The sequence below is a fragment of the Balearica regulorum genome, chromosome 4, assembly GCF_011004875.1.
Source record: "Balearica regulorum gibbericeps isolate bBalReg1 chromosome 4, bBalReg1.pri, whole genome shotgun sequence".
NCBI lineage: Eukaryota > Metazoa > Chordata > Aves > Gruiformes > Gruidae > Balearica > Balearica regulorum.
The window spans coordinates 6,070,002-6,084,506 of NC_046187.1; the positions used below are offsets into that span (position 1 = coordinate 6,070,002).

The 14,505-nt window shown below is 39.8% G+C and overlaps 2 protein-coding genes across 12 annotated transcripts in view; one reads left to right on the forward strand and one right to left on the reverse strand.

Annotated features, from left to right (window-relative positions):
* The window catches only part of EXOSC9 (exosome component 9), a 260,026-nt gene that overhangs the window by 71,885 nt on the left and 173,636 nt on the right, over nucleotides 1-14,505 (forward strand). The gene's annotated exons all lie outside the window — the stretch shown is intronic.
* Nucleotides 1-14,505, reverse strand: part of TNIP3 (TNFAIP3 interacting protein 3) — an 81,958-nt gene that overhangs the window by 44,551 nt on the left and 22,902 nt on the right. For 3 of the 11 annotated variants that reach the window (XM_075751068.1, XM_075751070.1, XM_075751069.1), the window contains exon 2: nucleotides 3,268-3,353. The exons of 2 other annotated variants lie outside the window; for them this stretch is intronic. In XM_075751068.1, the coding sequence (XP_075607183.1) occupies nucleotides 3,268-3,275 (8 nt within the window). In that variant the 5' untranslated portion in view covers nucleotides 3,276-3,353. Of the gene's footprint in view, nucleotides 1-3,267; nucleotides 3,354-10,668; nucleotides 12,849-14,505 lie in introns of those variants that run through there. 6 more of the 11 variants (XM_075751065.1, XM_075751064.1, XM_075751072.1 and 3 more) reach the window with 3 other exon arrangements.

Below are 14,505 nucleotides of genomic sequence, written 5' to 3' on the forward strand. Positions count from 1 at the left end.
GTTTTGTAGAATTCTTAGATTTTTTTCATGTAGATACATTGGAATTTTTATATCAAAATCTTATCCAGTTAAGACTAAATGACAAAATTTCCAGTCCAACAAGCAATGGGAAGAAAAAAATTTGCCACGAAAACAGAGAGACTTTTGTTACAGAAATAAATTTTTGCATCCTCATGAGCTCTTACAAGTTTAGTAGATTCTGAGCTGATAGAGAATAGTTACAATGTGGTACAGCTCCATAAGCATCAGTGGTGCTATTCCACTACTCCACACCCAGCGAGCAGATCTTCGCTCAGAGTTTGGGCTTCGGAATTTGAGCCAGATCTCTTGAAATTGAGCTCCATTAGTTCTACGTTCCATCTCACACATACCACTATAAAAACCAGTTTATCGGGCATAAAGTGTACTGCACTGGTACAAACACAAAAAGAACACCTGCCTTTGATGATTATGAGAGTACACTTAAAAAGAAAGTTCAGGAAAAAAGAGAAAAAAGCAACACATTATTTCAAATTATTTCCAACTTAATTTTTTTAACTCAAGTTTCACCAAAAAAAAAAATTCACCCAGTATTTCAAAAGCATAGCTGGAAAGTTAGCCACCAGCAGCAGCTGAGATCCACCTAGCAGCAGAACTGCATTGTCTTTGGAGTGAGATATCGCAGATGTTGTGAAAAAAGCCCTGGCATTGTTGCTTGGGAGGTAAGTGTGAGATTAGACATAATCTCACTCCAGTCTCAAGAAGAGAGCTTCATAAGACAAGGTATATGATAGGGGTTAAAAAAATGTACGTACTGCAACTAGAGCAAAGAAACCACTTAAACTTTCGCTCAAATCTGATGTAGCCAAAACATCTGCCTATCACCCCATAAACATCCCTACACTTCTGTTCCCTTTACGACAAAGGAATGGAGCTTTTAAGGCACATTTAATAGCCAGCAGCTGTTTGGCTGTCAAATGCCACATCTGGAGAAGCTGTGTGCTGTTAATGTGAACAGAAACAATTATTCTGTAATAGTTTTGCTTAATTTTAAGAATTACACAAATCACAACAACAAGAGGTGCACATTCTTGATGAAAAGACGTCTGGTTTCTCTGAAAATAAGCACCCACCCACCCCCAAAAAAAAAGGGGGCCCAGTGATTAATTGAAGCTGCACCTACAATCTATCCTGTCTCAGTGAAGAGAGAAGTAAAGCTACTGATACACAGGCATTTAGTGCCTTCCAGACTTTGAGTATTCCCCTCAACAAACATGCAACATGCAAGATGACGATGACTAGCTGGTTTGCGTTAAATAGCATGTTACTTATCATGTAGTGCTGCTCCCCTCCGTGCCTGGAGGTTCCTGTCCTTTGGGACTGGGTTTCAATGCTGCCACCTCGCTTCTGTACCCTATCCAGCCTGCACGTTCAGGAAAATAAGATCAGTCCCCTTTCACTTGGATCTTCTGCTTCATTATACCACCAAGACCATAATTGAATTTCTTCCTGATGGACTGCATTTGGGCTGAGTTCAAACCTCAGGAAAGCCAATTAAATTATTTTCACCAACTTTCTCGGGTTTTAAATGAGCCATGAGCGAGTTACAGGTGACTGTCTCTCTGGAGAAGTAGTAAATGGGGCACAGTCATCCAGACATCACCCAGGACTCACGTAGCTGCGTGTGGATCACTAGTGGAAAGGGAATTCAAGTTTTGCCATGAAAATCAATCAAATGGAAAACTTGCCCAAGCAAAGCCACCAAGTAGCACGTGCTTACTGAGCACATGAATTCTCCCACTGAAAGGCACGCATGCAGAAAGCTGGTTAGAGACGGCAGGAACATGCTGAAAGAACTGAAACCTAAGAGTTAAAAAACAAGAAGGGAGACAAATCTAGATGTTTGCAAGTGCCTGCTCTTTTTCTATGAAGACTAATAGCTAGAAAAGCTTGCATCCCTTTTAGGACACTCTAGTAGCCTCAGTAAGCACCTTTTTGAAATGGTCACCCTCCCACAGCCCTTTCTGGACTGGCTGCTCACCCCACAGATACAGCTTGAGCATCACACATTTACTTAGATCCTTCACATACTCATTTCTGTGGAAAGCTGTGATTCTGATGCAATTACACGGTTGATGTTTTTAACTAGTACCTTATACTACTGTTCATTCTTTTCCCAAATCAGGCATCACCACAAACTGAACAAGACCTATGTGCGGCCCATTTTACCTCGTAGTTCAGCCTTGGTCAAGATGCAGACACGTCACCAACGCCTTACTGACCTGGGCTCATAGTTGGGCTTGCACCCTTGGAGGAAAACAAGTCTATGATTCATTTGGGTCAGAGTCTCCCACATGGACCTGAGATATTTTCAGTAATCTACTAACAGTGCAAGCAGAATAAACAAGTGAACACCATTTGGAAATGCAGCCAGGAATTTTAACATACGGTAGCTGACAGAGGACAACCAACTCTGTTAAGTCCAGTTGTTTCATAATAAACTAACCTGGCAAAAATGCTTTTTAAAGGAAGAAAGAAGGGTATGGTATTATTTCTTAAGCTTCCCCAAACAATCTACAGTTACCTTACAACAATTTTTCTTTTTATCTCTCTCTCAGATCTATACACTATACTTAATACTTTTTAAAGCTACCTTTTATTCACTCAGCTACACTGATTTTTTTATCTTGCTGAATACAGCAGCATTCACTGAAATACTCAGCACTATTAATTTTCTTAAAGCTCCTTATTACTCACCAACAGCCTTAGAAAGGAGCTACCATCATCACAGCCTCATTAGATGCTGTAGCCATAATGTGACCTCTTTATCTCTGCATCCTACAGTACCACCTCTTTTACTGCCATTAGCAGGAAAACTAAATTAGTTTGTGAAAAAGCAGGTATTGAAGGAGGTTCTGAAATTTCCATACTTGGCAATATTTGAAACTCACTTAGGCCCTGAGTAACTCAACCTAACTAGCCCTGCTTTGAGCAGGATGTTGGTCCAGATGACCTCTAGAGGTCCCTTCCAACCTACACTAGTCTGTGATTTTGCTCTTCTCAGTACAGAAAGTGTCCATGTTTCACTTAAACAGAACTGATACGGATCTCCACAGGACACATTAAAGCAGGAAAAAAAAGTATTAACCTGGGTATCTGGAAGATAAATTGATTGACATATGCAGAAAACAGTCAACTATGTTACATTTCCAATAATGTAATGTAAATTACTTTTAAAATAATAAAAATAAAAGCAGTTTCTCCACATAAAATTAAAATAGTTAATACCTTTCCATCTCAACACACTGATGGGAGTACAACTCTAGATGATCTTCTGCATCTTTATTCTTCCTTTTGAGCTGCTCACAGTGACTCTATTAGAAACAGGGAGGGAAAAAACCAAACTTTAAGGGGAAATTAAAAGATTAACAATCTAGGAAGAAAAATTTAAGTACACAATTATAATGAGAAGAGAACCATATCTTGCCTGGATTTCTGTTTGCCTCTTCATATACCATATATGGCTGACAAGCAAGCCAGGAAATCTACTTCCTCCTTTCCAGCATCATCCTCTCAAGTTCACCACTCTGTCAGGGACAGTTTTGCAAGGGCGGGAGCAAGAACAGTCTCTGGCTGTGGTGACGAGCGCCTACCCAAGGAGCAAAGCTGTCAGCAGTCACAGGAACATTGGAAGTGTTGAAAAAGGGCTTTTATTCATCCTAAAAGAATCAACTATCTTAAATACTCTAGAATTCAAGCATGTCCTCACATTGACAGAAAATTCGTATGCTTCATGGAAGCATCCAGTAAAACTACTGCTCCAGATTTAAGAGAATTTGAGTAATGAGTCTGATCTAGATCATTTGGAGAGAAAAGGAGACCTACGTGAGTTATTGTGTAAGAGTGCGTTATGCAAAAACTATACAAGCTCCTAGCAAGTTTCCCCTGGTCATGGCCAGCTACTGCATTTCCAAAGAGAAAGAAGAGAAGCAAAAAACCACCCCTCCCAAAGAAAAAGAAGGGTAACAGTAAGCAGTCCACATTTAGATATTCCCTTTCGGATGAAAACTCCAACAGGGAAAATAAGCAAGCTTTTTAAAGTTTTATGAGCTACCAGCACCTCTCCATCACAAGTGGGAAAACAGATGGTACAAAGAGTGAGCCAACACCACCTCATCCAGGGGAGTCATTCTGCTCCTGTGCTGCAGGCTGGTGACAGCCCTGGGTATGTTTCTTCAGGCTATATAGGACATCTTAGTTCATCAGGAAAGGAGCCCAGACGTCTTAGTCTTCTTTTTAGATCAAAATGACAAATGATAGCATTATGATAGTTTCTGGAATTCAAAAACTGGCAGGTTTCATAACAGCTATTGCAAGGACAGCAACATGACCACTGAAATAAAGTGGGAAGCTATCAAGAGCGAAACCTGCTATTTATAAGCAAATAAGTTTTCAATTACGAGTCACTCTCTTTATTGGTAACATCAACTTAATGTGAAACCACAGCTGAACATTTTATAGAAACCATGCTGCTTCATCTATGTGCAGAGCAGAAATTTAAAATGAAAGGTTGCCAGGAGAAGATCTGAGGTGTTTGGCATCCCTTCCCCCTCTTAATTCCCATTCCTGCAGGCATTTCACACATTTTAAATGCATCTGGTAATCACTAATTACACAGATCCTATTAAGAAAAAATGTCAATTCAGTTTCACGTGAAACTTGATTCCAGCTTGTCTGAGTTTTATGAATGTCCATTTAATTATAACAAAAAACACGCTGAAGTATGGAAAGCTGTATTTGTCTGATTTCAATGGGAGCTGCAGACACTGGGTACTAATGAGAATTAAGCCTTATTCTGGAGTGGCTGAAGTTGGCTTTTAGGTGTCTCACAGAATATAAAATTTGAAAAAAGTTGACCTAGAATGAACACTCCCTACCGACACTGAAACAACAACAAAATAAAACTGACTAAATTAAATCTGACCATACTTGTCTGAATTTAAAAAAAAAAGCACAACCCACCCACAGAATTCAGACTGCTACCCCATCTCTAATTCATCCCACTGGGCTTAGACATTTCAGCAGTCATTTGCCAAGTTACACACAGTATTGCAGCCCATGTGCTGAAAAATAGGCCATGTTAAAGGGATACAGGTTAGATGTTACTGAAAAGAAGATACCTACATTGATAAAATTCATACAAGAAGCAAAGAAAGTTCTGAAAAACTGAAAAGAAAAAAAAACACTGAAGAACATAGAAAAAGGTATTTATTAGACACGTCACTTTCTGTTTCTGCAGTGACAGGATGGCGAGCCAGATTCGGGGGCCCACAGGGAAGGGGTGCTGCACACTCCCTGCTGGGGAGCGCTTGGGGACCACGTAGCAGGTGCTCTGTGTTCTCCATGGCCCTGCTCTGCCAAGCTGGGGAAATACAGGGAAAGGAACTGCTAAAGGTGACAATTCCCAAATCACTGCATGGCCCAGCTGCAGACCCAGCCAGCATAAACAACCAGTTCTCCAGAAGTCCTACTGCTAACATCTGCTGGGTTGGGGGAGGTCCCCTCCCCATGGCTCGACAAGGTCTGTTGTACGTATCTCCTGACTCTTAGTCATATGCAGATTTTGCAGCATGTCCCTCAGTACGGGGCACCTTAATTTAGCGCATGTCTATACAAGCCAGCCCAGCTATCAGAAGCCATTCCATTATCGTAGCATGGGAGTACATCCACCCTCTTCTATTCAGTCTAAAATACGGTAAAAAGCAGTAAAAAGTTACCTTACAGTGCAGCTGTTGTGATCCACCCAGCTAAGCATGGTCAGGCTAGTGCCAGCTAAGCAGCATTGGCATCTGCTTCAATTTGCCTCCACTGTTTCTCAAACTATTGATGTGCAAGGGACTGCTGATGCGGAGTAATGGCTTTGCCTTTCATTTCTTATGGGTTTTTTTGGGAAAGCGTGTCAGTTCTGAAATGACTTTTTTAATTATTATTTTTCTCAAATCAGGTTTTAATCTTCACCACAAAAAAAATTACTGCAATGAGCTGACCTGTGTTGGCAGCACAAGTTGTGCTAAATCTAAACCTACAGTTATGAATCTGAATGAAAGAGATGCAACTAGGTTATCGTACCATGTGCAAGTGTTTGTTATTAAAACAACCATGAGTTTTTTACAACTCTAATATGCATTTTAATGCTGTAGATTTTTATTAGATCAGACAAATTGAAGCCAAGATGGATAAAATTCAGCTACTTCAAAGAATTAAGGCTCTGTAGAAAATAGGGAGTTATAATGGTCATGTAAAAGATTGCTCAGAATTACGTAAGTTTTCTGTTTTCAGTCAAGACTTTTAAGAACAGGAACACCCTGAAATAAAACAGGATCCGTTTTGCTCACAGATTTATGGGGTTTTGCAATAATTGAAAGTGTTTGATAAAAAGTGTTCAAAATTTCCTTGGTGATCACCCACCAAATTTATCAGTGCTCCAAGCCCAAAGTACTTCCTAGATATACCCAAAGAGGCAAAAAAAGCACTTCTGCATTAAAAACAAATAAGTTTTCCACATACAAAAAACACATTTGGAGAGAAAAAAACCCATCATTTAAGAACAACAAGACGACTCACTAATTCTAATAAAATCTTAATTATAAAAATGATCACAGCCAGACAAGGCACTCACCACTCTGGTGTTTCAAAATGTTATCCAAAAAGCATTTCACAAACATCTGTACTGTAAATATTAAAGCCTGCACTGCTCTCGCCCCATTCTCTTTTTCTTTCTCCCAGTCTAGTTCTAGCTTCAAAGCATCCTATTTTCCCAAACATTTGCTCATTTTCCCCAAACCCCTTCTGTAATTCACTTGTTCTTCAGTTGTACCAAAGCAGTATTTTGTGGGAATGCGATGTAAAATGAATGTCAGAACATTGTCACAGTGGAAGCAGCAGAAAACAGATAGTATGCCAAATAAATGGAAGTATGTACTAACAACTTATGTATAAGAATAAACCCATGAACAAGTTACCTTTTCAGTGATACCCATTTTAGTATTGCAAAAGATGCAGGGCCTCTCACAGCCAAGCCAAGTTAAACTTAACGTCATTTAAGTATTACCCATATTGCAAAACAGCTCCGAAACAAAATGGAACATATATAATCATAAATGCTGTTGATAAACAAGCCAGCAGGTTAAACATTATCTGTGTGTGGCTGTTGTGTAGGAGGAGTGGGAGGGAGAAATGGATTGTTACTGTAAATGTGATCAAAATGGAAGAACAACCAAAGAAATAAAAAAGCCTTTGATTAAAAAGATCCTCAGCAACACTCACTGAAATGAATCTGAAACAGGAATAAAGCCTTCAAGATTTTTTTGCTCTGAACAAGTCAAACATAACATTTCTGTGATCTCCTCCTACCTAGATATTCCCAGGTTTAGTACTTATAACAGCACTAGCGTGCAACGTAGCCAGCCTTGAATCAGCTATTGCATTACATGCCTTTCTGCTTTTGCATCCAATGTTCTTCGCTCAGTGCAGCTTCAGTCATTTAAACGCAGCACGAGAAAAAGCCACAGACAAACACAGCAAGATCTGCCAGTTCTCTCCTCCCCCCCGTTATTTCCTGATAAAGTGCTGAAACTTCAATAATAGACAGTTTCTAACCAAAACTTAAAATCTGAAGCTTGATTTTTACCAAAAATGAAAGAGTAGTTAGGTTCCTCAGTTCTGTCTTGCCTGATTTGGTTCGGATAAAATGAAACTGGTACCTGTCCTGCATGATGCAGGAAGATTTAATACTGATTACTTAAAACTGATCTCACTATTAAGCACAATTCTCCTCGGTTAGGGTAACAGTAGATTCAGAACAGCAGTCACCCCAGACAGCTTAATTCACAAATGCACTCCCACAAAGCTGTGATGTCCACAACTTGATAAGCAGTCTATTTACGTTTCTTAAGATTATCTCAAACTACGCAGCAACTGAAGTAAATTAAAACCCAAAACAACAGAAACCCCTTGGACCAGACCGATGAATGAGCCAATTAAAGGCTGAACACACTATTTCTATAGTGTGAACACACTATTTCTATAGAAATGAGCGCCAGGCTTTCAGCATAGAGCAGACAGGACTCCAGAGAGGCTCCACACTGCGGGTTCTTTGGCTCCGGTCCAGGAAAGGAAAATGTGCAGTGTAATCTCTGCATTTACTTTGTCGTACTGGATGTAGCAGGGTGACTTTGCACAGGTAGACGGTGCCTGTTGCGTAGCTCTTCAGTCCTACGAGCACTGGTCCTCCACCACTGGGTGTGTGAAAATGCTTCCGTGGACACACACAAACTAGTTTAAGTGGTGGGTACAGAACACTGTGTTGAACTACATGTCCTTGTTAAAAATCAATAAATCACTTTTTTTCTTAAATTAAAACAGAGAGAAAACCAATTTTAAGGCGTATTTCTGTCTTTGGAAATCAGTCCATTTAACCATTTCTAACCATCTTTGGATTAAAAATTTCAAGAACTACATTTAAAAGTGACAAAAATATTCCCCAGTGAGTAGAAATCCCTGCTTCAAGTAGAAATCAGTGGTAGAAACGTTATCAAAAAACAAATACAGTCACGCCCAGGGCTTGCATGCAGACTTCTGCATTCGAGCTTACTATGTTAGTCACTCCACACAGGCATCTGGACAGATGAGTTTAAAGCATGTAAGCTAATTTGAAAGGTTACAAAACACAAGTTCAGTGCCAAAAATATCATGACTACCATTCCAACATGCAAAAGAGCCGCATAAGAAGTGACCAGAGAAAGTCGTAAATGTCATCAAACCATCAACGCCACACACAGCATACCTTAATGATACCCTCAGTACTTCTCTGGATTCCTGTAGTCACCCTCTTTCCCCCATCAAAGGGCATTAAAAGAAAATTAAAATACTAACCTCTAATTATTATGAAGGTTATGAGTTCAGGAGTTGGGAGGATTTAAGTTTCACTGTTTTGCGAAGGCTTACAACATGTTAAGAAGTTGCTAGAAGATGTATGACAACAACTAAAGATGTCACCTAAAGAAAATCCCAACATTTTTCTGTGCTTCGAAACAAATTTTAACTTTCAAGTTATTTGAGTCCCTCTGATATTTAAATGCAGCCTGTCACTGATTTTCAGATACTGCACGTAGACTCCTCATTATTGATATCTTTAGAAGAGATCTTTTCTTCACTGGAAGATGCTAGGTTTGACAGAGACCAATTAGTGTACACAGGTCTAGGGGCAAAGTCAATGATACTTTGAACATACCTATTGTATGCAATTTCTGTGAAAGCAAATTATTAATAGAATTAGTTCCAAAAAAATACAAAATACATTGATAAATCAAAGATATTTAATTTTGAGGGTTTTATTTTGTTTAAGATTCATTTATCAAGCAATCACAGACCTGTCAAATATACAGAAATCTGCCAAGTATACAGATCTTCAGGAAAACACTTGCAAACTAGGTATATTTCAAGCACTGCATAAGCCTCTCCCATGGTATTTTCTCATGCTCTGTATCCAACTTTAGTTAGCATGACAAATTATTTGGAGGTAGGCAAGATCAGAAGGAAGTACTTGGGTATTTGTTAAATGCCATCTTTAAATTATGCAGTGAAAAAATGCTTCTTTATTATTATTCACTGCCAACGTATGGACAGGAAACATTTCAAGAGATAAAATACAGAAGTGAAAAGAAAAAAACGCTGCAGAATAAAAGCAAGATTAATAACCATGATATTCGTTGATAGTGCCCAAGATGTTTTTTCTGAACAATTGTTAACGGAGATCTCACTACAGAGAAATTGTGATGTTGTGGTAGGGAAGAGTAATGATGGGACTTTCTTGTGCAATCCAAGTCGAGAGAGAAGGTGTAGGAACTATTAACTCCAATGACTTTGGAATCAAGTCTCTGGAGTATTAAGAGGTAGCACAGTAACAGGAGATTGCTCCAAGGATGGGGCCCACGTGGTTGGGAAGGAACGGAGACTGTGAGAAAAGAATTCAAGATATAGGCATATCTGCCTACAAGATGTTCCACAACTACAAGAACAGAAGTTTAACAGTGAGAAGGTAAGAAGGATCTGATTTAGGTGAGGAATGTAGCTCCGTTTTATTTAAATTTCATGCTCTCCAGACAAGTTTCAAAATCCCAGGACAACCAAGAGAAAGAAAAGCCCATAGAAAGGTAGGAACAACCTAACAAGCCAATTGCAAAAACAACTTGGCATTGCTTGGCTGGCAGAAACACCGGTCCTAAGCAACTCAGAAATGCATGTTGCTTTCCATATGTTATCGAAGGCAGGGATGAGGGTCAAACCCAATACAGGTGCACTGAATCCTTGTATCACTAGATTTCCCCTAAAACAACTGTTTAGCCCTAATGCTGTATATGGCAATAATCCTTCACTATTCCTGTACCTTTCATTGTGCAGCTTTGTCCAAGAAAAGAAAGTAAAAGAACTCTGCTATAGCTATTCTATATAAAAAATTAGGAAGAAATTAAAAAGTAATTTAGGGAAAAAACCAACCTTTTAAAGTACCAGGTTTTGGATTTGAGGTCTCTTTGGTAGATGACCAGGGAAGAGAGGTACATGACTTCATTCTGAGGCTAGCCAGAGACCCACTGATACAAGCTTCAAATTAATGCAGAAGTTACTCACCATATTTAGGGAACGCGCTCATCTCCGTGCTTCTAGGTTAGAACGTACTAGTCTCAATAAAGGCTGTCTGAATCAAATGAGAACTAAGTGGTTTGGAGGCAAATATATATCTCTCTCTCAAGGTTTAACCTACACCCTAGGCTTAGGGAAACCCCTTTCTTAAAGTCATTCTAACGTTGAGAACACATTCATATCTCTCAAACAAACACAGCCCACACAGATCTACTTGAAAGCACTGCTTGTAAGAGACCACAGAGGATTCCCTCTCATTCTTCAGATTACCATGGAACAGTGACACAATGGTACGCCCACTCACCAGCAAGAGCTGCTCTGTGGGAAAAGCAGCGGTCTAGCATGGTGGAAAAGTTGCATCAACTCAAAAGGTATAGAACACAAATATTAATCTAGAAGTAGAATAATTTACTGTAAGGGGCAGATAGGTCAGGGACCCATTTCTAGGAATACCTTTTAATTAGAATTTATTCTAAAGGTTTCCCTACAGAATCAGCGCTCAGTTCAGCTGGCTGCAGTCTCCTCATCAGAAGTGACATTCAGCTCTGCCCCCAATCAGAACCACTGCATTATCGTATCTGATTTTCTCTCTGAGGAAGAGGGCGTATAGAGGCGGAGACTGCAGAAACATCTTCCCTTCATCCGGACAAGAAGTGATGCAGCATTTTCAAAAGTATACTATTCATTTCAGACTATAGTCCACTGCACACAAGGGTTGATTAATCAAGTTTCACAGATGATAAAAATTAACGTTGTCACATTGTTACCTAGAAGTGAAAGACCAAGGATAGGTATGTTCAGAAAAACGTTCATCCTCAAAACTGAAACTGATACGAGAATCAGGCTTGATGACAACAAAACCTGTGCAGTTTTGCACCAAGGAGTAGAAGCCATCCTAACATTTGTAGGAGACTCCTGTTGTCTTCCGGGTTGGAAATACTAGTGATCTAACTGCCCTGAGGGCATTTTCATCCTCCTAGCAGAAGTATCACAGCTGCTCAGTAGAGCAGGGTGGATCTTTTTCTGGCAGACCATTTACACTCTGCTTCTCACATGCACACAGACAGTAATCATTTGCAAATTCATGTTCAATTCACTGCAATTTTGTTGAAACAAAACTATTCTGGAGGCATTTGCAATTATAGCAGAGGAACCATCCGGCCAGGGTCAGGATGTAGGAGACCAAGGTTCAACTCTTTCTCTTGCCTTTCCCTGAAGGGAGTTTAACTGTGTTTGTACCTCCTGGATAGATGTTTTAACTGCTGGAGTTGCAAGGTGCTTTCTCCAGTCTTTTGCAATAATAATCTTCCACTACATGTTAAGTATCTACTGTTAACTTTGTTGCAGAAAATGTTAATGATTTTACTTTGATGGTTCAGACATTTACCAACAGAGTTCAGATTTACTGCCTGGTTAAAATAAAAAATAAATAAATAAACCCAAAGGCACCAACATCTTCCATTTCTCAGAACAGCATCCTATTCACTGAGCTCCACATAAGTCACTTTTTCTTACTCCGGTCTTTAGTTTAGTTTTATATAAGCATTTCTAAAAAGCAGAACAGCCTTCACAAGGGAGGTTTGAAAGCAACCCACCAGCCAAAGCTCAGTACCAAACTACTAGAGCACTGTCTCAGGAGGCAAGTGGCATGTACTGAAATCCTTCCAAGCAGCAACAGAAATCAAAGCCAAGCGATACACCTCTGAGGGGAAATGCTTTTTCCACTGGATGACTGAATAGCAAAGGAATAGCATTACTTCTTCCTCAGCAATTCATTCACAGAGTATGGTGAATTTAGCCTTCTATGTTTTTGGCTTTCACTGCACTTATACACAGCTTTTGGCTTTGGATTGACCAACATGCTTAATTTCTATGGGACTGGAAACAGTTTGGGGGGTTGCTGTTGTCATTGTGTCATCATCTGTCAGCTCAGCAACGATAATGGGGCTAAAAGAAAACTTTCCATGTGTGCTGTTCCTGGGTTTAATATCCATCACCTGTTCAACTGCACCACTGTGGTTTCTGCCAGGGAGGCCAAGAATAATCAGATTTTTCCTCATCCAGGACCAGGCAAAGCCAGGACTGTTAAGCCTTAAAGGTCAGTGCCTTCTTATTTGAAAGGCTACATGCCATCCCATGACTTAAGAGAAGTCACTAAAGATGCCAATTTATCATGGGAAGCATTCCCTGAATAAAGTGCAAAATGTGTACAAACATTTTAACTGGATTTAACATTTAACACGTTTACTGTTGTGCTGGGCTACTTCTAGCACCTCTCAACAGCCATGCCCAGAGCACACACAGGGAGGGACACGCTGTTCTGTCTGCTGCAGCAACAGCTGTCTTCTGCAGAAACTAACAGGGAACAGCATCCTTGCTGCTTCCCGAGGAGATGAAAACATGGGCTCTTCCTTTCCTCTTAACACCAGCTTAACAGCCACCTTGACTCAAAACAATTCTATTGTTTCATTTTAACTCCTGTAAATGTTAGTGATATGAAAGTAATGACATTTTCATCACAGCAAAGCAGGCACAACAAAATGTTTTGTGGAGGCAGAGAACAGTGGTCAATGGAAAAATTGAAGAGGGAACCCTTTCTCTTAACCTCCAGTGGAAAATTGTGGGGGTACAGCAGAAGTCACATATGTATCTTTTTACCTGACCTCCCCACTCCTCCCATTCAGAAGAGGAAAACCCCTTTGGCTACACCATACATAACTGAATAATAAAAGTTTCATTGCTTCTTATGCACACCCAAGCCACTTATCTAGAGAAAGTCCAGATTGCATGGCTGCCATTCAAATTATTTTATTGTACACTGAAGAACTGTTTGTTTAGGGGCTTTCCATAGGGGAAAAATAAGGAAATGAGTTAGAGAAAATTTAATATAATGCAAAGACAGCAGCTTAAAGTACCAGATCCTAGGTGACTTGTAAAGGGCTTAATTGCCATGTAAGCATTATTCAGGAGAGAAAAAGACCACTAAAAGGAAGAAAGGAGACTAGAAAAAAAGCAATTTTGAAAGTGCTCGAAACAGTTTGGGACTCCAGTATGCTGGAAAGGAAGCTGAAGACAGATTTGCTGTCCAGGAAGTTTCTGAGATTTAGTCTTAAGTTTATACTTTGATACCACACTTAGAGCATTAGGAATCCATTCTGCTGAAACAAAGCCGCCTGCTGTTCTCAACACGAGCGTTACTCGCTGGCTGTCTACAGCTGTCCTCCTCCCTTTTTGGTGCATGAATGAGAACTGCTCCCACGCACTTAACATTTTTGTCAAGCTAAAATACTCTCTTCTGCTTCACTCAGAAATAGGTTGGCCACTATCTTTGTTATTTATATATTTCTTTACACAGGTTCACATGCCCCAGATCAAGAAGCGGCAGTATGACAAAGTCAGTCCCAGCTGTTACATTTTTGAGGTAAACTAAACAGTTAAAGGTGATGGTACCTCTTATCCACACTTCATACAGAATTAAAATACATTTTTGTGCTCACAGAAGTGACTTTCCCAGGGAGGAAGATACATCTGCCTAGTTCTACCCTAAATTTTAGTGAACCGCTTTGATTTTAGTTTAGACTCAAACAGTTTTGCCTGAGATGTACTACGAGTCAAAGCACTTCCCATCCATTTTGTTCCTGCTCCTTGTGTGGCTTACTGCTTGGCCACGAACGAAAGACCACCCACAACAAATTCTCCCTTTCTTACAGAAAAATTGGAAATGCCACAGCTCCTTTATGAGGTCTTAAGTGGCAATTCAATCAATTCTTTATTATTACTCAAATATATTCTTATGCTATTTCACTGGATTTACTTGAAAATTTT